General features: G+C 43.4%; 2 protein-coding genes across 8 annotated transcripts; one reads left to right on the top strand and one right to left on the bottom strand.

Annotated features, from left to right (window-relative positions):
* Positions 1-1,023: 1,023 nt before the first annotated feature.
* On the top strand, positions 1,024-8,464 carry ZNF397 (zinc finger protein 397). Of its 7 annotated transcripts, XM_055559384.1 has the most exons (6): positions 1,213-1,401; positions 2,240-2,284; positions 2,439-3,011; positions 3,203-3,344; positions 4,603-4,668; positions 5,843-8,464. In XM_055559384.1, exons 3-6 carry the CDS (start codon positions 2,520-2,522, stop codon positions 6,889-6,891), a joined length of 1,749 nt encoding a protein of 582 aa, XP_055415359.1. In that variant the 5' UTR covers positions 1,213-1,401; positions 2,240-2,284; positions 2,439-2,519; the 3' UTR covers positions 6,892-8,464. The 7 variants fall into 7 exon arrangements, with proteins under 7 accessions (XP_055415363.1, XP_055415358.1, XP_055415364.1 ...); XM_055559388.1 differs by lacking the exons at positions 1,213-1,401; positions 2,240-2,284 and adding an exon at positions 1,024-1,156 and having other exon boundaries at positions 2,439-2,933; XM_055559383.1 differs by lacking the exons at positions 1,213-1,401; positions 2,240-2,284 and adding an exon at positions 1,024-1,156.
* Positions 8,465-11,100: 2,636 nt separating this feature from the next.
* ZSCAN30 (zinc finger and SCAN domain containing 30) lies at positions 11,101-21,839 on the bottom strand. Its single transcript, XM_055559392.1, has 3 exons — positions 21,330-21,839; positions 20,916-21,054; positions 11,101-14,295 (listed from the first exon to the last, which is right to left on the bottom strand). Exons 1-3 carry the CDS (start codon positions 21,735-21,737, stop codon positions 13,364-13,366), a joined length of 1,479 nt encoding a protein of 492 aa, XP_055415367.1. The 5' UTR covers positions 21,738-21,839; the 3' UTR covers positions 11,101-13,363.
* Between the last annotated feature and the right edge of the window lie 2,619 nt (positions 21,840-24,458).

The following is a 24,458-nucleotide window of genomic DNA, read 5'->3' as shown; positions in this document are numbered from 1 at the left end:
ACTGCAGCCTACCAGGCTCCTCCGTCCATGGAATTTTCCGGCAAGAGTACTGGAGTGGGGTGCCATTGCCTACTCTGAAAGCTAATGAGTATTTTTTCTTCAAATATGTGTTTCATCTTAGCTCACAAAAGAGTTGTTTCTCTCCATGTACCACCTTGTACTAACATTTACAAAACAAATACAAATAAAAGGGGAAATATTTGTGACAAATGAGTTGATATCCTTCTCTCACAAATACAAAAGAAAAATAGCAACACCTCAGTTTTAAAAATGGGAAAAGCCATTTCTTCGAAGAAACATTAAATGGTCAGTACACATGAGGAAAATACATTAACTCAAGCTCACTAATTTAAAAGAAATGCAAATGAAATCAACATTAGGTATCTTTTTTAAAATTTATTTTTAATTGAAGGATAATTGCTTTACAGTGTTGTGCTGGTTTCTACCAAACATCAACAAGGAGACATCGTTTGTTAATCTACTGCATGGCCAAAGAAAAACTTAAACACTAAGACTTAAAAACCAGTGAAAAATGGAAAAAATTCCTTATTAGAGGCGCCAAGTCGGGGACCCCTGTCCTGGAAATAAGGCGACTTCGGCGTCTCTGGCCATCAGTTCCCTGACTCAGGGCAGAGTGTGGGCATAAACAGCTACCGCACAAAGCAGTTGTAAGGCTCACACGATACGCACAGGGAAGAGCACAAAAATGGTTGTTACTTTTTGTTCAGCTCAGTTCATTCACACGATCACTTCTATTGGCAGTACTGGAAATGCACAGGAATTACAGGAAAATTCTAACCATTTTCTGAAAAACTGGAGGTAAGATGACTCGGGAGTAACAAGACATCAAGTACGGAGGTGACCGGGTCGGTGAGCGGTGCCCTCGGGCAGTGGCGACTTCCCACCGGGACCCCCCCCACCCCGCCGCTTGAGCATCCTTGACCAGGCGTAGACGTTCCTCGGATCCCGAGGCCACCACGGGAAGGCGGTGGGAGGACCAGATCCACGCGTTGATTGGCTGTCTGTGAGCACGGGGCGGGGCGGACGGAGGCTCAGGAGGACGCGCGAGCGGAAGGCTGCGGGCGGGTACTTCCGGTCTTTGTGGCTCTCTGCTGCAGGTCCGCGGCTCGCGCCCTGGCCGCTCGTGGGCTTCGCGGTGAGGGACGTGGGACTCGAGGCGGAGGGAGGGTGGGGAGGGCGCTTGGCCCGGGCGGCAGGCGCGGGGTGGAGGATTCCCGCTGCTTCGCCTGTCCATCCCTGGGTCTCGGCACCTTGTCGTGGCGGCATCTCCGAGTGTCCTGGGGACGCAGGGGAGGCCAGCAATCTAGCCTCTGCTCTCCGGCAGAAAGGGCAATTATTCCTCCTCCACTGTGACTTTTAAGATACTGCGATTTAAGCGAGGTATAAAAATAGAAAGGCTAGTGCGACGGGGCTGGTAAATAAACTACAGATTTGTAGGCTAAATAGTCTGTTCTCTAAAGTTAACTATAGGTTAGGTTAGGGTTAAATTGTACTGATCTGTCCTAACTATTCAAGGGCATACTGTTCCATCGAAATTCTCCCATCCAAAAATCAGATCATGATCGATGTACATTATGAAATTTAAAACACAAATTATTAGTTGCCATATTTCACTTTTTTAAATGTTTACTCCCCTATGAGTTCTAAACATTTTGAGAGTTTAGATTAACGGTTTTGCTTTTGTGTCTCATAGTATCTGACGTGTTTTTGAACACGTGGTAAGCATTTAACAAATACTTCTTGGTTAATTCCTGGGTAAACTCTTATTCAGGACTAAAAACCTTTGTATCCCAAAACCTGGCTCAGGACAGAGCCCATAATAAGTGCCTCAGTGTTTGTTGAGGAAGTGCATCAGATACTAAATTTGATCAAATGGCAAATGTCCAACGATGTTTTCATTAAACTCAACTCATGTTTAATATGAATTTTTTGAAATGTTTTATTACTACCTTAGATGAAAAGTACCATAATTTGCCATAAGTAAAAGGTAACTAAAATAAATTTTTAAAAAGCGTATCAAATCCTAGCTAGATACGGTTACCCATGGAAATCTGAAGCCTATATTTTAAAGAGAATTTTGCAAGTTTTACAGATGATGTTAAAGACAGGCTGTTCTCCCTGATGCAAACAGGATTGAAAGAGAATTGAAGAGTACATTTCCCAATATATGATTCAAGTTAATGCTGCTTTCTTTTGTCTCTAAAATAATTCCTCATAGTATAAATGTGGTAGGAATTCTACAGAATGAGAGACATTGAATGAGGTGAGTGATTTTTAGTTTTGTCGCTTGTTTATTAGTTACGGTCTCCACCCTGACCCCACTCCATATGTTATTCCAGTGACTGATCTTTATTATTACAAGTTCTTAGAGGTTTTTTTTCATCACTGTAAGTTAATAGTGCTTTTATATCCTTCAGGAAAGAAGAGATTACCCAAAGAAACTCTGAAGTACAGGACCCAGTTTTAGTGAGCTTCACGCTAAGCTGTTTCAGCCCAGAATGGCTGTGGAATCCAGAGCAGTTTCAACCCCGGTACCTCAGAATTCTCAGGAACAAGAGCTGATACTGGTGAAAGTAGAAGAAAGCCGTTCTTGGGGTCAAAAACTTAAGCAGAGTGGGAGTGCCCGATCCTGCCAAGAATTGTTTCGCCAGCAGTTCAGAAAGTTCTGCTATCAGGAGACACCGGGGCCCCGGGAAGCGCTGGGCCGACTCCAGGAGCTTTGCTATCAGTGGCTCAGGCCTGAGTTGCACACGAAGGAGCAGATCCTGGAGCTGCTGGTGCTGGAGCAGTTCCTGAGTATCCTGCCAGAGGAGCTGCAGATCTGGGTTCAGCAGCATAGTCCAAAGAATGGCGAGGAAGCTGTGACTCTGTTGGAGGATCTGGAGAGGGAATTCGATGATCCCGGGCAGCAGGTGGGAACAGGGAGATGTGATATGTTATGGGAAAAGGAATGTACAGACTCGAGCATGTGGCATCATCATAAGAATGGGGTGAGAATTTTATCTCCACTGAACCATAACCCTGAAGTGACTACTAGGGCCCTACCCATCTCTGTCTTTCATAGTTCTTTTGTCCCTATCCCTCATCTCGGGAGATGTCTTTGTTAACCCCTGAGAGATTTTTACTAAGCATTTTCCCTAGGGGTTTTCTCACAGAGCTAACCATCTTTTACTGATTTCAGGTCCCAGCTAGTCCACAGGGACCACCAATGCCTTGGAAGGATTTGACCTGTCTTGGAGCAGCCCAGGAGTTTACACATATTCAACGCCAGCCTTTAAAGAAACAGCTGAAACCCTGGGAACCTTGCCTTTCCCCCAAGAGTGGTAAGAAATAGAAACTCATCTGGAAACTTATCAGGCCTCTGGTCTCAAGGATAGGGAATTAGCTACATTTTACAGCACACTCCAGGTGAACCTCATCTTTATTATTCTAGAAAGGAGGTGCTCACTTTTGCAGCTTTGTATTCATCGGTCCTGGTGAATTGCGGTCAGCCCTCCTTGTGTCAGTTTGCCTGTCCTTTATTCATTCATTCCTTCATTACGTAACTTAATAGGGTGCTAATACATGTTGTATTGTGGTGGGCAGTGGTTCTCTGTTTTCAGGAATGTTTGGGTCTAGATGGGGTGGTTGGCAAGCACAAAGGCAATTATAATACAGTGCCAGGTAGTAAATTATAGAATAAATGTAGATACTGGGTCCTACTACATATAAAGACACCCAAGTCAACTTTAGAGGTTCACTAAGTACTTCCTGGAAGGAGAGACATCTCAGCTAAGACATGAACCATGAGTAGAGGTAAGCTGGGTAAATAAGTGGGAGGAGGAGCTTCCACACTAAAGGGAAAAACTATTTCTCTGTTCACAACACTTCTGACAATGGATATGTGGAGTCTTCCCTCCTGTTAAGCTCTTCTGACACTAACTACCCAGAACCAGTACAGACCCCACAGGTTAAGGTTTCAGTCCCAAGAAACTGCCCCTTCCCCTGCCCTCCGTCAGATACTAGACTCACATGTAGTGAGTCCCCAGATTACCCACACTTCTGTCCAGTTTGGCTGCAGATTGGAGGTTCCACAACTGCATCCTGAGGTTTCATAATTTGCTGTAATGGCTCCTAGAACTCAGGAAACACCTTCTTCACCGTTTCCTGTTCATTGTAAGGATACTGATGACCACCCAGATGAAGAGGCCCACAGGGCAAGGTCCAGAAGGGGCCTGAGCACAGGAGCTTCTCTTTCTGGAGTTCGGGATGCGCCACTGTCCCTGAAGCTCTCTGAACCCCTTTATTTAATGTGTTATGAAGGTTTTGTTAGGCATGATTAATTACATCATTGGCCATTGGTGATTAATTAACTCAATCTCCAGCCCCTCTCTCTGGCGTTCAGGGTGGGACTGAAAGTTCTGACCCTCCAGCCGAACTGGAAAATCTTTGGGAACCAGCCCTCCCTGCCCTCTAAGAGTCAACTCTTTAGCATAAGCTCCAGTATCCTCTCCTCTCCACCACAGACGAAACTGCGGGGGTTTTAAAAGCTCTGTGCCAGGAACTGGGGGTGAGGTCAAATACATGTTTTCCACATTACAGTGTCACATAAGCAAGGGCCACAAAGTCCTAAAGATGAGAGAAGACAACCCATTCTGGAAATTCCAGGTAATTCGATTTAAATTGAAGAGAGAATTCCTGGGGAAGAGAGAGAAATTAGAGGGGAAATTGGCACACAGGTTGTGAAAATGTGTCTGTCATCCTAACTGGTTTGTACAGTGCAGTGGGGGTTCAGCTGAAGGGTTTTAGACAAGGGAGTGACATGATCAGATCTGTGTTTTAAGACTCAGTTGCAGAGAGGAGAATGGATTTGAGAAAGGCAGTGCAGAGTCTGGTTAGAGACAGTTGTATCCAAGTGGCCACAGGGAATAAATCAGGATGGGGTGAGAGATGGGGAAGATCACAGCTGAAAAAACACATCTGATGATTTAATTTAGTTCTGGACATTTTGGTGTTTGTCAGTTATTTATAGTAACGTGGCCAACTCACATTGGATATGAGAGTCTGGAGCTTAAGAGAACTGGGTTAGAATTGGTGATCTGGGGAGATATTAATATGTAGCCTAAGTAGTGACTAATGAGGAGGTAGTTGGTGGACTGAGGACATGTGAGAGCTCAGAACAGAACTCTGAGGAACTCGTGTTCAAGTGACTGACCTTGAATCTGAGAAGGAACAGCCATAGAAATCAGGCTAATGTGTTTAGAAGAGAGTGTCTCTGGAAGAAAGGTGTAGTCCGCAGTATCAGTGCTACAGAGAGGCCAGCTGAGGAAGATCCAGAAAGTAGCCATTGGATTTAGCAGCTATGAAGTTGGTGATTTTGACAAGGGCAAGGTGGAGGGTGCATAGGTAAGGCAGACAGCAGATTAAAGAATGGGAACCAGTACAGACTGCTGTTTGAAGAAGCTTTACTCTGAGTGGGAGTGAGGTTGCATGAGGGAGATGTGTAGGCAAGGAGCTTGATTTAAAAAGATGAAGAGACTTGAATTTATTTAAGTGCTGATGAACAGGAGTCAGCGGAGAAAGATCAAAACAGTAGGCATGAGATAGTGGATAATTGATTTACTGAAGTCTCAGAGGAGGCAGGAAAGGATAAATTTCAAACTGTGGATGTAGGCCTTAGTATTAGAATGGAGGAGGGACCCTATCTTGACCAGTTAAAGAAAAGGTGCATGCAGACAGCTATATCTTTGTAGGCAGGAGCATCTATTTTCTCTAACTTATAAAGGGAGTATTGAAAGTGACTGGAGAAATAAAACATTATTTTTTGTTATTACCATTTCAGGTTGTGAGAATAATGAATCAGCAACAAAGAAGGACATTTCAGGAGAGAAATCACAGAGACTTTCCCAGGAGCCTTCATTTGGAGGATTCAGTGAACACAAAAGCAGTTTAGAGTGGCAGCAAGGGAGTGCTCCAGGGGAGACATTGAGAAGATCCTCTTCCCAGGGGGCCAGTTTTAGTCCAGTAATCTTCACACACAAATCGCTAGCAAACAGAGACCACCCTGAGCCCCAGAGAAACTTGATTCTAAGCACAAACTCTCTAACGTATCAGAAAGTTCCTACAGAAGAGAGACCTTACAGGTGTGACATCTGCGGGCACAGCTTCAAACAGCATTCTTCTCTAACACAACACCAGAGAATCCATACTGGAGAAAAGCCCTACAAATGTAACCAGTGTGGGAAGGCCTTTAGTTTGAGGTCCTATCTTATTATTCATCAGAGAATCCATAGCGGTGAGAAAGCCTATGAATGTAGCGAATGTGGGAAGGCCTTCAACCAGAGCTCAGCCCTCATTAGACATCGGAAAATCCACACTGGTGAGAAAGCTTGTAAATGTAACGAGTGTGGCAAAGCATTCAGTCAGAGTTCCTATCTCATTATCCATCAAAGAATTCACACTGGTGAGAAACCCTATGAGTGTAATGAGTGTGGGAAAACCTTTAGCCAAAGCTCAAAGCTTATCAGACACCAGCGAATTCATACAGGAGAAAGACCTTATGAATGTAACGAGTGTGGAAAAGCTTTCAGGCAGAGCTCAGAGCTGATAACCCATCAGAGAATACATAGTGGAGAGAAACCCTATGAGTGTAATGAGTGTGGAAAAGCCTTCAGCCTGAGCTCAAACCTCATCAGACATCAAAGAATTCACAGTGGAGAGGAACCTTATCAGTGTAACGAATGCGGCAAAACCTTCAAAAGGAGCTCAGCCCTTGTGCAGCATCAGAGAATCCATTCCGGGGAAGAGGCTTACATATGTAGTGAGTGCGGCAAGGCCTTCAGGCACAGATCAGTCCTCACGCGCCATCAGAGAGTCCACACTGTAAAGTGACTTGTGAATACATTGAATACTGTAAATATTTCAGTCAGGCTTCTATCTTTGTCAGAAGGGTTTCATTTACTTTGGAGTAAAACTCCACAGAGGTGGTTATAAAGTACCAGGTCTCAAGTCATCTGACTATACAGCACTTCCCAGTGCTCATGCACATTGTCCCCTGAAAGCTTTTCCTGTGACTAATCAGAACAGCAGGCAGAAGAATTGTTGCTTCCAGCTTTTCTATTAACGTTAGGAATCCTCAGGAGATGCGGAAGATGGGATTATAACATTTAAATCTCATTTTCCATGAGACTGTCACAAAGAGGACACAGCATCTTGTCAATGCATCTAATGATCCATGGGTCAGACTTGGGGGATGGCATGGAGGGTATGAGGGACATTTTCTCAGGAATGCAAAAGGTTTTACTGACCAGTTAAGACCAGTGGCAGGGCAGCAAGACATGGGGAACAGTTTCATCAGTGACTTATTGAGCCCAGGGCAGGCTAGAAGTGAGACATTGAAGAGAAAATACAAATTAAGTTATCCCAGCAATTATTTTTTGAGTGGCTGCAATCAGGCACAAGGGGTACAGTGGACAGTAAGCCCATCTCTGCAGTTTCATGGACAAGGCAAACAGGCAGTGATACTGGTTCCTTCAGTGCTTGTGTGACGTTAAGGTGTACCTGACCCAACCTTGGGTCAGGGAAGGCCTCTGAGAAAAATTACCTGAAGGATAAGTGGGAGTTAGCCAGGGAGGTAGGCCACCAGGAAGAAAGTCTGGCACATCTGAGAAAAGGAAAAGGCTGTGTTACGTAGAACATGGCTGTTGAGTTCCTTCTGAAGTATAAAAGAAGTATATAGTCCTCCTGACTATAAAAGAAACATGGATGTAGGCAGTCTTGTCTACTACAGTGCCTGTAGTTAAAACCTGAACCAGTGGAAAAGTCTGTCAATAAACAAAACCTGGAGTGTTTGGAACGCAGGGTGGTAAGGAGCTTTGTCTTGGTTTGTGTGATCCCGGGTAAGGGTTAATAGGTCGTTTCCTTGTCTATCTTGGAGGCTAGACCTTCCATGTGGGGGAGGGCAGGGGAGGGGGGCAGAAAGAGCCCAGTCTAGCAGAGTCCTAGAGTTTCAGCTCTCTCCCTTGCAGGTGTAAGGACTCCTTTGTTTCTTTGGTCAGACCTCAGCTTCTAGTTCCCAAGGCTCAGGGTCAGAAGCTGCCATGCTGCCCTGTTGTCTCGGGCTGTGCCTCCACAACAGTGCGCATACCCGCCTCAGGTGCTAAAAAATATTTGTCCATTGCTGGGTCGCTTTTTCTTCTCCAAGCACCTCACATGTGTTCAGTTCCGTCTTTTTATCAGAAGTATCTCAGCCTTGGGAAGTTTGTCAAAGACCACATTAAAGGGAAGTAACAGTACCAGTCATAGTCCATCCAGAGACTGCCCTTTTGAGGGATCCAGCAGGAAATGTCTCCTCAGACAGGTGCTTCTCAGTGCAATGCAGAAGGGTATAGAGTTTAGTCAGCCACAGGAAGACATGTTGCTTAAAGCTTCTAATAGGTTGGAGGTATAACACACCTTCCCAGGTGGCACTAGTGGTAGAGAACCTGCCTGCTAGTGCAGGAGACAGATGCAGATTCAATCCCTGGGTCAGGGAAGATTCCCTGAAGGAGGGCATGACAACCCACTCCAGAATTGCCTGGAGCATCCCATGGACAGTGGAGCCTGGTGGGCTACAGTCCATAGGGTCACAGAGTCGGACACAACTGATGTGACTTAGCACATCACACACCTTAACCAAAGATACAAACCTTTGGGAATCTCGTGTCCTGTACATAGGAAAGAGAAGGGTTTTCATGAGGATAGATAGAGACGTAATGCTCCTACTGGGGCGTGAGCTTGTACTAACCAACAAGAATGGTGGGAGGGCTACAGCTCAGGCTTGGAAAGAGAATGTAAAAAATGATCAGTTACATGTAACAGAATAGCATGGTAAAGCCATTCAACTCCTGTTCCTCTTCCACAGAGGCAGACCCAATCAAACTGAAACTGGTAGAACAAATGCTAAGTAGGAATTGCTACAACATACATTACAAAAGGCAGATACTCTCCATAGAGTTCTTAATGTATATTGGTAAGAAACATAATAGGTACGTGCAAAGGCTTTGTATAGATGTGTTATTTCTCAGACAGCCCATATTTTAGAGATGAGGTGAATGAAGGCTTAGGGTCATGGCTTACTCAAGATCATGTAGCTACGGAGTGGTGAGGTCAGACTGGAAAGCCAGGCAGTAGGAATCCAGAACATGTCCATGGAGCCACTTCTCTGTACCATCTCCCCATGAAAAGGTCCCGGTAGAAGAAATAGTACTTCAATAGGCAAGTCACAAAAGTATAAATGCCAACGGACAATAAATGTTAGCCTTGCTAGAATTAAAGATGTATATTAAAGCAAGAGTTGAGGTGGCAATTCTTCCCCCCTCATAAAACTTGACAAAGATTCAGGGAAATTGGGACTCTGATGCTGCTGGTGAGGTGTGAATAGACGCTGTCTGGCAATCAACACCAAAAGCCTTAAATGTTGCCTTTTGTTAAAATTCTACCTGGAAATGTATGCTTCAGAAACCATCGTGAATGTATACAAAGGTGTTTTAAAAAGTGATGCTGATTAATAATAAATGACAAAGCATATCTTAAGTAAAAACACAAGACTGCATACAATATGATTCATTTAAAAAATATATTTATGCATTAAAAATACTGGAAATATATATGTTGATTTGCCATACTGGTTACATCTGAGTAATAAGATTATAGGTGATTTAATTTTTTTTCTTGTGCTTGTGTCTTCCAACGTTTCCTATAATAAATACCTCAAACTTCTAAAGTTAGAGGAACAAAAGGTTTAAAAGGGAATGGAAGCCTAGGATAGTTGAAAAACACCAAGAAAAGCACGTGCGTTCTATAGCATCTTTGTCCCTTCTGAGTCCTAGGAGGTCAGTTAACTCATTAACTATCTGTGACTTCCTCACTGGTAAATGACAATGCAGATGTATTCACCTCACTAGTGTACAAAAAAGTCTGCAAATTATAAATTTTTGTGAAGAACAGTAGCCTTGACAGGAAGACTTCTGTTCTCATTGGTGCTTTTCCATGAATTCTGCACCACAAGCAAGTCACAGAACTCTGGACCCTCAGTCCAAAGGAGCTGAAGTAGGTGATCTCTTTAAGAGTTAAAGCTTCAACAGTCTTATGTTTATGAGATTGGGGGGGGGCGGGGAGGGGAGGGAATGGGCACCAAATAAGGTAGATGCCAAAGGTAATTGTTTTTTCCTTCACCAGAATTGCTGGAGGAAAAGTAACCCATCTTTCTTTTCTGCTCAGAGCCCTCATTTCTTGGGGTGGAGAGGCAGTCCACTGTTTACCCTAAACGGATCCTGCACAAATTCTTGGATTTTAAAAGATGTGGGATGTAGGCACAGTGCTTAATACCAGTTTTCTACCTCTCCCTCACGTCCACAGGCTAGTTAACACTGTCTAGATGAGAGAATTAGAAATTTAAACACGTCTGACCTTGGTCTTAACTCCCCTGTGAACAGCATTGCTTCTTTTGCCCCTTGAAGTGAATCCTCAGAGCAGGGAGACTTGCCAGTCATTTCCGTGCAGAAGGAACTCATCTGGAGAGCATTTCTGCAAAGTCAAGAGGGAGGGTGAGTAGACAGACCCACCCCCTGCTTTCTGATGGGCCGGAACCAGACACCGCTGCTCAGTAACTTTACCATTCGCGGCTGTCTCCTTGGCAGGCACGAACGATGGCAGATCTAGAGGGTCATGGGGTTTTCCTTCACATGTGATTGTATTAAGGACCTGCTGAGAGGAGAGGGGAAAGCTGTGGCATTCTCCCAGACTCTTGCTCTCAAGACGGGTGGGGAAGTGTCCTGATTCTGGTGGATGCAGGGCATGTGTGTTCAGAGGGGACTTGCTCTGATCCCCAGGTTCTTTCAACCACAGTGCAGCCCCAGAAGGCCCCTCAATTTTGTGGCTTCACCCGATGAACTGCATCCCCAGGGACTAGCTAGCATCTCAGACACATTTTGGCCATGGAATCAAAGCTGAGATCACCAGCTCCCAGCCTTCCACAGCTCCTTCCCCTGTTCCCCCAACATGTCTCCACTTGTGTTACTGTGCTTATTACTGAGTGATCAATTTCAAAGCAAAACTTAAAACTCAAATTTTATTACAAGACATCTTGCATTACATTCTCACACTAAATAGCTGAAGTATAACAACAAGGTCCTACTGTATAGTACAAGGAACTATATTCAATGTCCTGAGATAAATCATAATGGAAACAAGTATGTTAAAGAATATATAGATATATAACTGAATCACTGCTTACAGCAGAAATTTACAATATCGTAAATCAACTACCAAAATTTTTTTAATGAACAGTTGAAGTATATATTCAAAAGTATAAATGTTAAAAATCAGTTACTAAGAATGATTCACCAGACAAGATTATTACCAAGAAAAAATATATATGTGTGTATATTATATATATTAGGGTTGATGGGTTAAAAAAATGAATAGAAAGTACTCTGAAATGTTAACAGTGTTTCTATGGATGATGGGATCCTGGGTGATTTATACTTTCTCATTTTCTATACTATCAACATTTATAGTTCACAATCAGGAAAAGATATTCAATGGTATTAAAAACATGAAATCATTTGATTGTCACCTACAGGAAAAGGCAACTCTATCCATCTGAAAAATCTTTTTAGATATCTGATTGACCTCACTAGTGATCCTACGGCCTCTGGACACAAAGGCTGGTCCCCCAATCCCACCTCCCCTGTTACCCACAACAGCTTTGATCACCATGTCTTCTTCAGAAGTGACAGCATCAGGAAGGGAAACTGGAGTATCCTAGAAGAGGACTCAGACTTTCTCTTAGGTATTAACTGCCCTCAACAATTACTGGTGAGTTAATTAAAACTGACAAAAATTAGAAAAGTTGAGTTTTGAGGACTCTGAGAGGGTAATTCAACAAATACTCATTGCCCTCAAGTAGCTTAGCATCTGTGAGTCTGATGAAGAGGAGGGCAAGCAGGGAATGAGACATAGTGGAGCCTGGGAAGAACTCCTACTCCCGTGTTCTTGTCAGCTTCTGATTTATGGGCCCCAGGGTCATGAGACACAAGCACTCTAGTCCACACTGTCCCTCTAGCATCCAATATGTACTCCTTCCTAAATGTACAAACATGTCTTTTTCATGCATCACAGCCAAGTCTCCCATCACACTAATTCTCTGAGTACTTCAAGAGATTGGGATTGGCTACCCAACTCAGTGACTAAATAGGAAGCGAGGAACCAACACCTCTCCTGGCTTCTGAACCAGGGGCCACAAGAACAAATTGTTGCCAGAGAGAAGTGTCAGAAGAAGGGATGGTTCCAGATCCTCTCTTCATGCCATGCAGCATGCGATAACCTCTGCATGTAACATTCTCTTCCTTCTCGCTTTGTTCTAGCTAACCTCTACCCACCTTTTATGTCTCAGCTGAGATTTCATCACATCCAGGAAGCCTTTGGTGACTCATGGACCAGGTTAGGTATCCCTTGCCATCCATGCATTTCAACAGAATCATACATGCACACCACACATATACATATACTCACATATATGAATATGTGTATATATATTTCTGAATATGCATATATATGTAAGGGCTTCCGTGGTGGCTCAGTGGTAAAGAATCCGCCTGCAATGCAGAAGCTGCAAGAGATGCAGGTTAGATCTTTGGGTCGGGAAGATCCTCTGGAGGAGGAAATAGCAACCCACTCCAGTATTCTTGCCTGGAGAATCCCATGGACAGAGGAATTTGGGGTCGCAAAGAGTCAGATATAACTGAAGTAACTGAGCATGCACACATACATATATATATATATAAAACTTACTAGCCCTTAACTCAAGATGCAATGGCCATGTCTGCCCCTGATGAATGGCACATACCAGGCGCTCAGTAAATAAGCAGACCTCAGCAGGAAGGCCAGGGCTGAGGAGAGAACTGATGTGGGAGGAGAATGAGTCATCATTCCCCAGATACTACTAAACTGATCCAGGGCATAATTCAACGTTTCACAACCTCACAATACAACATTTCAGAGAACTGGATAATTTGGCATGTGCCTTCACCTGCCAAATACAAATGCTCTTGCCTGGGCAGGGATCCTTGCCATTGGAGGCATCACCTCCTAGACCATCTTATAAGGACCTCTCTCAGGATCTCTTCCCTAACCCCAGATTTACTGTGAAGGTACCCATTCAACACTTCAACAAATATCCTTCTGTGGATCTGCTCTTACAACAGTTCATTGCACTGGAAGGACAAGAATTCTGCTCTCAGAAAACCTTTATCTTCTGTGGAGTCTCACCCCCAAAGTGAATTCCTAGCATTTCACAATCGTACAACTCTTACCCAAAGAGTTACACTCTGGTGTGAGTTCTCTGATGCTGCATGAGGCCTGATCTATGCCTAAAGGTCTTCCTACATTCACTGCATTCATAAGGCTTTTCCCCAGTGTGGATCCTCTGATGCTGGGTGAGGGCTGAGCTTTGATTGAAGGATTTTCCACATGCATTACATTCATAAGGTTTCTCTCCAGTGTGAATTCGCTGATGTTCAATAAGGATAGAGCTTCTACTGAAAGCCTTACCACATTCAGTACATTCATAGCCTTTGTCTCCAGTGTGAATTTTCTTATGCTGAGTAAGGGCTGAGCTCCGGCTGAAAGCTCTCCCACATTCACCACATCCATAAGGCTTCTCTCCAGTGTGAATTCTCTGATGCCGGATGAGCTCTGAGCTGCCCCTGAAGGCTTTTCCACATTCACAACATCCATAGGGTTTTTCACCACTATGAATTCTCCAATGTCTAACAAGGTCTGATCTCAGACTAAAGGCTTTGCTACAATCTTGACATGTATAAGGTCTCTCTCCAGTATGAATTCTCTGATGTCTAATCAGCTTTGAGCTCTGGCAAAAGGCTTTCCCGCAGTCCAAGCACTCATAGAGCTTACCCCCAGAAAGAATTCTCGGTTGTGTTATAGAGTTTGAGTTCAGGCTGAGGCTTCCTATACTTTCATTACCTTCCAGGAAATGCTTTTCTGTGGCGATTTTCTTGGTGAAGCTTGCCAGTCTAAAATGTTTTTCCTGGGAAGGGAACTGACTCAGTTTGTTCCCAGAAGCACTGCCTTTCAGCTTCTCAAAATTGTCCAGACCTCCTAAAGCTTCTTCAAGTATCTGTCCTGAAGGAGTTTCCCCAGGGAGTCGTCTTGGAGGTATTGTGGTTGCTGATGCAACACATTCAATACTTTCTTGCTTTGCTGTCAATACTCTGTCAGCCACCAGCTTGCCATCTAAAAATGTGAATAGAATATGCAAGTGTCATTTGCTCCCCATGCTGGAAGAAAAAACTTACTATAGTTAGAATAGAAAAGAAATCAAGTAAAATAGGTATTTACCTATTAGAAGGAAAACTATTAAAAATTAGCTTCCAAATCTACAATTAAGAGAAGTGACTTGGTTTCAGTTTTATTTATTAAATAAAAAATAAAAATGGTTAAAAAAAAAAAGAGAGAGAGAAGTGACTTGGGGTTGTGAGAGGAGCCCGTCCCCAGACAGTAATATAGACTAGAATGAGAGTCAGCCTGGGAAAAGAGAGATAGTGAACAGTGAAAGACATTAGCTAAAGGAGATGGTGGTAAACAGGGGTAGCAGTGACAGAGCAGGAAGCTGGGAGACAGTCCTGGGTTAGAGGAGAAGGTGTGTTTTTAGGTAATGAGGGAAAGGAAAAGAGGAACAACTAGGAACAAGTAGGCTAAAGAAAGATGTCTGAGTCTTGAATCTAGTCCTTCTAGAAAAACAGGAGAGCAGAAGATACAATTAGAAAACACTTCAAGGTTTAGAACTGAACAGAGGTAGGCAGTACAAGGGCTTCCCAGGTGGTGCTAGTGGTAAAGAACCCACCAGCCAATGCAGGATACGTGTGTTCGATCTCTGGGTTGGGAAGATCTCCTGGAGGAAGACACGGCAACCCACTCCAGTATTCATGCCTGAAGAATCCCATGGACTGAGGGCCACAGTCCCTAGAGTCCCAAAGAGTCAGACACGACTGAATCAACTTAGCACGCACACACACAGGGGGTGCAAAGGTAAATGGCAGATTCTGGTAAGTTCTTAGTTGATCAAATAATTACAAGCAAATAGAATACGATATGCAGAGCATAATAAAAGGAATCTTGTGAATTCCTGACTTATTCAGGGTCTGGTGGGAGTCTTCTATGTTCACTTTTTTATTGATAAACGGTCAAAGAAGGTTGGAAAGGAGAGGCAGATATGACTGCCTGGTGCCAAACCTTCAGCTCTCACACAACATGCCCCTCTCATTTCTACATTTCTAGTAACTCAAAACAGGAGGCTACTAAATGATGGCTAAGGTAATTTGAATTATTTTGCATGGAGAAAATCTGAAAAACTGTTAAGTTACTTTCCACCTCCTCAAAGTCCTCTAAACTTATACACATTCTACAGATCAGGAAATGAAGACTCAGAGAGGCTATATCATTGATATCTCTTGTTGCTGTTGTTTAGTTATTAAGTCTTGTCTGACTCTTTGTGACCCCATGGACTGTAGCCCACCAAGGCTCCTCTGTCCATGAGATTATTGGAGCGGGTTGCCATTTCCTTCTCCAGGGGATCTTCCTGACCCAAAGATGGAACCCAGGTCTCCTTCTTGGCAGGCAAGTTCTTTATCACTGACCCACCACCGAAGATCACCGATGTAAGGTCACAGAATAAACAGTTGGTAGAGTTAGGATTCAACCAAAGATGCTTCACATCAAGGTTTACAGTTTTCCCTCCATGTCATCTGCCTTCCTTATTGGAAGGAAGCATGGCTATAATTGCACTAAGGGGAAAAAAAATTTTTTTAACATTTTTGTTTTATTTTTGTAAAAAAGCATGTTTTTATATGAAAATAAATACCTTTTCTGAATTCTTGTAGTTTATGATACTTCAAACACAACAATAAAGTCTCACAATGATTACCTGACCAAAGCAGAGGGCTATCCAGCTTCTCTTTCCCTCACTCCTTACCAGAAATCACAGATGGACGACACTGCCTCTTAGATTAGGATGGAACACTCAAATTCACACTGTTCTTGGATCTTAGACAGAAACTTAATCAAGCCTGTGCTTGTTTGAAAAGGGAAAAATTATAAATAAAAGCATAATATATAAAAAAGGCTGAAGAATAATAAGCACCAACTTGGTTAAAGTCAGAGAAGTAACAACCCAATGAGAAATTTTCCGAAAGTAGTAAATAGATCAAATTATTAGCATATAAAGTGGCAATAAAATTTTGTAGGGACAAAATTAGGGCTGTGAACATTAGAACAGTTACATAATTTACAGGATTTAAAATATCTCTTACTCCTTGGAAGGAAAGTTATAACCAACCTAGACAGCATATTAAAAAACAGAAATATTACTTTGCCAACAAAGGTCCATCTAGTCAAGGCTATGGATTTTCCAGCAGTAATGTATGGATGTGACAGTTGGACTATAAAGAAAGCTGAGCACCAAAGAATTGATGCTTTTGAACTGTGGTTTTGGAGAAGACTCTTGAGAGTCCCTTGGACTGCAAGGAGATCCAACCAGTCCATCCTAAAGGAAATCAGTCCTGAATATTCATTGGAAGGACTGATGTTGAAGCTGAAACTCCAATACTTTGGCCACCTGATGTGAAGAGTTGACTCATTTGAAAAGACCCTGGTCCCGGGAAAGACTGAAGGCGGAAGGAGAAGGTGACAGAGGATGAGATGGTTGGATGGCATCACTGACTCAATGGACATGAGCTTGAGTAAACTCTGGAAGTTGGTGATGGACAGGGAGGCCTGGCTTGCTGAAATCCATGGGGTTGCAAAGAGTCGGACGCGACTGAGTGAACTGAACTGAAAATACCTCTTCAAATTCTGTAATTACATGAAGTCAAATCATGAGACCAGTAAAAATCCTGACCTTAGATATATAGATCAGGAAAATATCAAGACTTGTATTCTTTCAACTATATATGTTTATTATATAAAAATATTAGGATAAACAGTTAACTAGAATAATTTATGGAAATGAAAGACTGAAAGTAGAATAACAAATGACTACTTGAGTATTTAGAAATATTTGTACAAAAATAAGCCAAATAATCTAATTAATATCTCCCAAGAATGAATGATAATTCACAACCAAGCCCAAAGTCCAGAGGCTGGAGGGCAGAGTAAAGATTATAGGAGGCACTCTGGAAGAGAAATAAGCCATAGGTTTCCCTGTAGAAAAGCTCTTCTATATAACATCCCCTGGTGGCTCAGAGGTTAAAACATCTGCCTGGAATGCGGAAGACCCGGGTTCAATCCCTGGGTCAGGAAGATCTCCTGGAGAAGGAAATGGCAACCCACTCCAGTACTCTTGCCTGGAGAATCCCATGGAGGGAGGAGCCTGGTAGGCTACAGTCCACGGGGTCCCAAAGAGTTGGACACGACTGAGTGATTTCACTTTCATTTTCATCCCACCCCACTACTTCCCTACCTTTTCAATACACTGTATGGTCTAAAATCCTCTTACCTAGGGACTCAGCCTTAATTGCACAGGATAACACTATAAAGATGATGCTCCACTGCCCACCCAAATCACCTTCACCAGTATGGTGCTTCCTTCCCTCAGCTGCTGCAACTGTTGGCTCCTAATGACCTACAGCTGTTCCCTTCTCTGGAGACTTTCCCTGGCAGATGAAAGCCACCCGGCCTAGGAAATTACTCCACCCTCACCACCCTCCACCCCAACTCAAGAAGGGACAACTCAGCAGTACAATTATGCTCCAGGGGGGATCCCTGCAAAGCCCCACCACATGGATTAAGCCAAAGCTAGGTTTCTTGATCTTGCCCCTTCCTAACCCTACCTCTCTCACTCCATCCAGAGTTCTCCTGAAGAGCATGTTCTCAGCAAACCACCTGCACTCAAATCTTCAACTCAGACTTCTCTTCTTGCAAGACATACTATTAGGCTAGTGAAGAAGCTACAGGAAAATTATATTATATATTATATAACGAGGGTGTAAGGTTGTAAAAATTACGTGATGGCTCTTACAATCCTGTCAGAGTGGATTCCTCCAATGATTTAAACCTCAGGACCTAGGTAAAAGATGTGAAATGATCCACATTAATCCTTCAGAAGTGGAGGTGAAACCCTCATGACTAAGAAAGAGATCAGCATAACGAGATTCATCAGGAATCCAGTAAAGGCCATTCAAGGCCATATACTTAGGGAACCAGGCATAAACGGAGGATGAGGATGGCTGGATTGAGTCAAAAATGTAATACCACTGTGAAAGAGTGAACAATAAAAAGATGCAAAGTGCAACACGTAAGAGGGGTGTGAATCTACCTTATAAACTAATCAGATCTTTATTAGAGTATTTTATTTTTTTATCCCTGTGGTTCAAATGAATGTGGAGAACCTGAAGCATGTCCAGGGGAATGACCAGAGAGATGGAACACAGAGTCAGAGGCAGTGAGATGCTTAGTTAAAACAAAGTTAAAGGGTGGTGTACTCACTGCCTTCAAGAATAGGTTGTGTTTTATGAGGACTCTGCTGAACAAATAAAATAAAATGGAATTAAAGTTGGAAGTAGTTCATATCGACCCAGAAAAGAAGTTTAAGATTGTTTTAGTTGGCTAGTCTGCCTGCCATAACACAATACCATACACTGGATGGCTTAAACAACAGAAATTTACTTTCTCACAGTTCTGGAGGTTGGAAGTCCAAAATCAATGTGTTGACAGGTTTTTTTTCCCCCCTCCAGGTCTACCTCTCTGTGGCTTGCAGTGGCTTTCTTTCCACTGTGTCCTTATATGGTTGTCCCTCAATTTGTGTTATGTCCCAATCTCCTCTTCTTATAAGGACACCATCATATTGGATTCAAGATCACCCTAACAATCCCATGTTAACTTATTTACTTCTTTAAAGGCTCTATCTCAAACACAGTCATATTCTGAGGTACTGGAGGCTAAGGCTTCAACACAGAAATTGGGGGCAGGGGGACATAATTCAGCCCACAACAAATATCAGAATGAAAAAACCAAGAATGACTTAAAAAATTACAGGACACTCTCATTCCTTAAGACCTTAAAATAGAAATAATCTACTCTAACTGATTTAGATATTTACCTACTTTAAGGCAGAGGACTCGAGGAAATGATTGTTAAAATCCACTTGAATGTAGCTCCTACTGGATGCAGAAGATGGTTCACTTGGCAAATGATGTGTCAGGAGAGCTGGAAGGGAGTTTCTCAGGAGGTCTCAACGTACAGATGCATGAGTTCCTTTGGTGAACTGCCAAAATCTGAGAGCTAGCCCTTGACCTTGTGGCCTCATAAACCTAACTTTATCATCATACAATGAATAGATTTACCTCTTGGGGTCAACTCTCATTAGCCAAGCTCATGAAACTGAGCAGGAAAACCACAATAAGAATGAATGAGTAATGTAACCGTCACACAGACCAGACTAGACTAATGTACTTTTTTATTATAGCTAAGTTTCATGGGAACTTAATAAGATTGTTTGGTAAAGATGAAATCAGAAGGGTAGGTGGGTGTAACAAACTCGTTCATGAAAACAAGTTAATAAGCCTGATGTATGTGCTGCCCATAGGGATGACTTTGCCAATAACATAAAGCCCCCTGGTCAGCTTCAAGCCCACGCTTCGATGCCCTGCCTGTGACACACTTCTCCTGGCCGCTGACACGACGTGCGCTCTAACAATAGGGGCCAAACAGACACTGGAGGAGAAAGGTCTTCCCTTCCTGGTTCTGGTGTGCTCTCTTTGTTTCCCTGCAAGGTGCAGGGCACCATCCCTCAGCATGGCTTTCCACTAAGTTCCGTGTCATGGCACCTCCCCATGGGGGGCTCCTGGCACTCAAAAAGGTGGCTTCTTAGTGAATTCTGCCCCCTAGAACACAACACTCTCCCCTGACCCATGAATGGCTGTCCTCAAACCCCAAAGAGCAGTTTCCCAGCAAGTCTGCCAGCAAGCACTTCTGGGAACATTTCAGCGGGCCACAGCTGTGCCCTCTTCAACAAGGTCTGGACCTCAGCTCTGCCAGGGGAGGGAGAGGATGTGGCACCCTCTTGCAGACTGGTTCCTTTCTGGGGTGATCCACCTCAATCCCGGAGACTCCCTACATGTGTTATTTCTGTATACTTAATGGGGATTTTAAAAACTAGTTAGTAATTAATCCCCTGTCATAGTTAATAATTCTTAATGCTAAACTTTCCCTGTTCAAGCTACCATGTAATTTCTCTTACTGATACATTATTCGTCTTCATCTTAGGGACTGCCTCGACAGTAGGACCACAATATTAAAAAACAGAATACTGGTCTTTGAATATTATGGGTATTATTAGAAAATTCTATTAGAGACCTTAATTTTTTCTAAGTTTCTTTTAAAATTTTTTTAAATTAATTTTAATTTTTTTTATTATGCTGGGTCTTCGCTGTTGTATGTAGGCTTTCTCTAGTTGCGGCGAGGCAGCTACTCTCTACTTGCAGTGCACACGCTTCTTACTGGGGTGCTTCTCGTGTGGTGGAGCATGGGCTTCAGTAGTTGTGCTGGACTGGTTTAGTTGAGGCAGGTGGGATCTTCCCTGACCAGGGATGGAACCCGTGTCCTCAGCATTGGCAGACGAATTCTTAACCACTGGACCATCTGGGAAGTGCTGAGACCTTAACTCTTAACCCAGAATTAGAAATTATGTTGGAATTTCAGATTCTAGGCAGAGCCAAAGGAAGAATATTCCTAGGTAAGGGGGCTTTTCCACAACATTTAATGACAGTCACAAGCAGCAGTCATTAAGAAAATGCCCCATGCCACGCATTTACACCTTCACCTCCATCCTCAACCCCACATGGACCGTGGCTCCTCACCTCTCTCACAGAAAGCCTGGCACTCCTGAGTCTCATTCTTGCCCTGCTTTTCCAAGGGCTGGAGCTGGATACTCGGTGACTTCAGTGCTCCCACAGATGTCATTTCCTTCCAGGTCATTCCCTGGCCATGAGCTGTGTCCTAGGAGTAATCAAGTACCAACACTATGATTCTGAGGACACCCAAGAGGAAAACCCCTAGAATAACAGGGCAGGCCAACCAGAGTCAGAAACTCAAGCAAATGATTAGATAGAGAACAATAAGGCTAATAGCTCTAGTGACTTGATCCTAGTGGACAAATAATAAGCCAAAAGACAAAAATTTTTATCGTTCTCTGGTAGCCCAGTCAAGTCACTTAGAATGGCTTTCTCATTAACCTACAAACAGTTAAACAAGCCAACAAAACACCTCCCTACCTGTTGCCTTGGCTCGTCGAGCTCCTTCTCCAGCTCCTCCAACATCTCCACGGCGTCCTCTCCGCTCTCTGGTCGGTTCTCTCGGAACAAGGCCTGCAGCTCCTCGGGCAGGATGGCTAGGAACTGCTCCAGCACCAGCAGCTCCAGGATCTGCTCCTTGCTGAGCACCTCGGGCCTCAGCCACTGACAGCAAAGCTCACGGAGCCGGCCCAGCGCCTCCCGGGGCCCCGCGGAGTCAGAGTAGCCAAACTGCCTGAACCGCTGACGGAAGGCTTCCTGGCTACAGGCGTTTCCCTGACGGCCAAAGTCCTGCCCCCAAACACAGTTTTCTTCTTCGACCTTCACCACGATGAGTCTTTCTTGCCCTTTTGGAGCACAGTAGGCCAAGGCTGCAGACTTCCCTGCCATTCTGGGCAGAGACAATCTGAATTCAGAGGCTGCCTAGCCAAAGTGGTGAGCAGATGGGTCTGTGTCTACGAGATTTCTTCTGAGTTCTGATGCTTCAGGGAGCTCCTGAGGTGGACGATGCTAGTGTCACACAGGGGGAAAAAATGTGTTTAGAATATAAATTCAGCTGTTTGAAGACAAGGTGACACAGAGCATAGCGCTGTAAAGAAACTGACGAGATGGGAGCTTTTGTATAAATGATACATTCATAGATGATTCAGGATTTTTCTCAGGATGTGAAACGGAAAATGTTTAAGTATCACTGAAATAAATTCAACTTTTGGTGACCATGTTAGAGACAACATGGGAGACAGTAAGTAGTGCTCAAAAATCATGGAAAGCAGGAAAAGCACTCTAGTGTATTATTACTCCTCAGAATAACAAGCACCATTTTACTGAGCACCTACTAGATGCCAAGCACCTGCGAGATACTTAACATAAATTTAATATAACTTCCCTATGAATTCTGTAAGGACAATCATAATTGTGCCCATTTTCCAAATGAGGCTGCTGAGAATCATAAAGGGACCCAAGACACACAGCCAGTAAGCAGCACAACTGTGCTCAGCAACCAAAGTATTTATTAGCTCTTTCTATTAAGTCATGGGTTCTCCCCAAAGAGGGGCTTCCTGAGTGACTCAGTGGTAAAGAATCTGCCTGCCAATGCAGAAGACTTGGGTTCAATCCTTGGGTCGGGAAAATCCTCTGGAGAAGAAAATAGCAACCCACTCCATTTATTCTTGCCTGGGAAATCCCACAGAGAGAGGAGCCTGGCAGGCTACAATCCATGGGGTCACAAAGAGTTGGATACGACTTAGCGACTAAACAACAACTCTCCAAAGAAGGGAATCTGCACTTAATAATACCTTGGGCAAGGCACTTTACAAATACAATTTTATCAGAAAGTGTAAATAACACTAGCAGTCATGCATTATCATCTCCACTTTACAGATGAGGAAACTGAGGTTCTCAAAAGCTAAATAATTTGCCCAAGGTCGCAAACTGGTATACAGCAAAGTCAAGACATGAACCTAGGAGTAGCCCAACTCTGATGCACTGGCTTTTTAAAATTACAGAATGGGTTAATGCCCAGGACAATCTAGGTTGATACTAAATTAAATTAAGAATGAGGGTGGAAAAAAAAAAAAAAAAAAGAATGAGGGTGAAACTGTTAAGGAAAGGTCATGGAGAATGGCCATGGTGATGTACATAAAAGGAAGGTTTATTCTTGACTTTAAGTCACAAGGTTCTGAGACAACACAAAGAAAAGAGGAATGGATTCCTTCATCCATTATCTCAACAATACTTGAGCTCTGTGCTAGGCAGTATACTGATCAGGATTCTCAGGGTACAAAGGTCTGTTTTCAAGGACTCCTAGTTTAGTACAGGAAAATGACAAACACGGTGCAATACACCCAAAGATCAAGAGAATTAGACAAGGTAGCCCGGAAAGATAACCAAGACCAGGAAGAACTGTCTGCCTGGGCGAATCATCTCAGCATAGCCTGATATGTGTGAGCTGGGTAAAGCCGTAGAAGAAGGTCATTCAGGCAAGCAGTGGGATGGCAAGTAAGAGGATGTGGCCCATTGAGGAAAATGCAGGTAATTCAGAAAGGCCAGGCTCAGAGCGCATTGGCTTAGAATCAACCATGGAACACAGACATCAGGACAGACTTGTTGAATCAGAATCTCCATGGGTGGGACTCCAATAAGTGCCATAGATGCTTCTGATGTGCAGCCAGGGTAAAAAGTACTGGACAGAGTACCTCTGCCTAGGCAGAGGTAAGGAATAGTGAGAGAGGAGAGACCTCAACAAAGAGAAATTCAGGGACATTTTTCTTCTTAATTTTGTGGTACTTGGAAAATATTAAATACATTTCTTTAGTTCTTCTTACAATTGACATTTAAGAAATTCCATGACAATGCACAAATATTATCCCTCACCAACTTGTCTTTCACTGGGTGGCTGAAGCACTCTCACTGCTCCTTCCCATCTCCTTCACAGGCCCACCCTCCTCTACATCAGAGTTCCACAGGTCAGCCCTAAGCCCGCCACCACTGCTCTTAGTCTCTCCCGGGAATCTCATCCTGACCTTCAGTTACCATCCACTTCTCGTCTAGAGCTCCCATCTGAGCTCCAGTTCTCTTTGCCCATTGTGACTCACACCCATCATAAATCCTCTTGAATTTCTCAAAAGGACCTCAAACTCAGCACATCCATGATCAACTGATGATTCCTCCCACCGCAACCTGCTCTTCTCCCAGGAAGATCCCCCTCAGAAAGCAGGAATAACCATCTGGCTGTATTGCCAGAAACATGAAAGCATGCCTAACACATTCTTCCTATATTTAATTCAAATTGAGTCCTATTGATTTTATTTCCTATCTCCAGAATCTACCTTTCCCCATCACTACCAGCACCATCTTCATTTCAGCAACTATCCTTATCACACTGTATGAGAACGCAGTCTGCTTCTAATGTAACCACAGTGACTTCTTCAAGTTGCAGATCCGATCTTGTTCCCCCAACTAGTTTCAAAAAAGCAAAAACAAAAACAATGGATAATCAACAAGGACCTACTGTAAAGCACAAGGAACTCTGCTCAACATTCTATAACAACTTAAATGGGAAAAGAATTTGAAATACAATACAAACACGTGTAACAATCACCTAGCTGTACA

This window comes from Bubalus kerabau, chromosome 21 (genome assembly GCF_029407905.1).
Source record: "Bubalus kerabau isolate K-KA32 ecotype Philippines breed swamp buffalo chromosome 21, PCC_UOA_SB_1v2, whole genome shotgun sequence".
Taxonomy (NCBI): Eukaryota; Metazoa; Chordata; class Mammalia; order Artiodactyla; family Bovidae; genus Bubalus; species Bubalus kerabau.
Note: the sequence above shows the minus strand (reverse complement) of the source record. Positions and strands in the feature narration are given on the sequence as shown.

What these genes read in the sequence shown, in the direction of transcription:
- ZNF397 (XM_055559383.1), top strand. Translation starts at nt 2,520, where the DNA reads ATGGCTGTGGAATCCAGAGCAGTTTCAACCCCGGTACCTCAGAATTCT. An exon ending in GGCATCATCATAAGAATGGG is followed by an intron (nt 3,012 to 3,202) that starts GTGAGAATTTTA and finishes TACTGATTTCAG; the next exon opens with GTCCCAGCTAGTCCACAGGG. An exon ending in ACCCATTCTGGAAATTCCAG is followed by an intron (nt 4,669 to 5,842) that starts GTAATTCGATTT and finishes TTACCATTTCAG; the next exon opens with GTTGTGAGAATAATGAATCA.
- ZSCAN30 (XM_055559392.1), bottom strand. Translation starts at nt 21,737, where the DNA reads ATGGCAGGGAAGTCTGCAGCCTTGGCCTACTGTGCTCCAAAAGGGCAA. An exon ending in TCGACGAGCCAAGGCAACAG is followed by an intron (nt 21,055 to 21,329) that starts GTAGGGAGGTGT and finishes GATTACTCCTAG; the next exon opens with GACACAGCTCATGGCCAGGG. An exon ending in CCAGGCTTTCTGTGAGAGAG is followed by an intron (nt 14,296 to 20,915) that starts GTGAGGAGCCAC and finishes TCACATTTTTAG; the next exon opens with ATGGCAAGCTGGTGGCTGAC.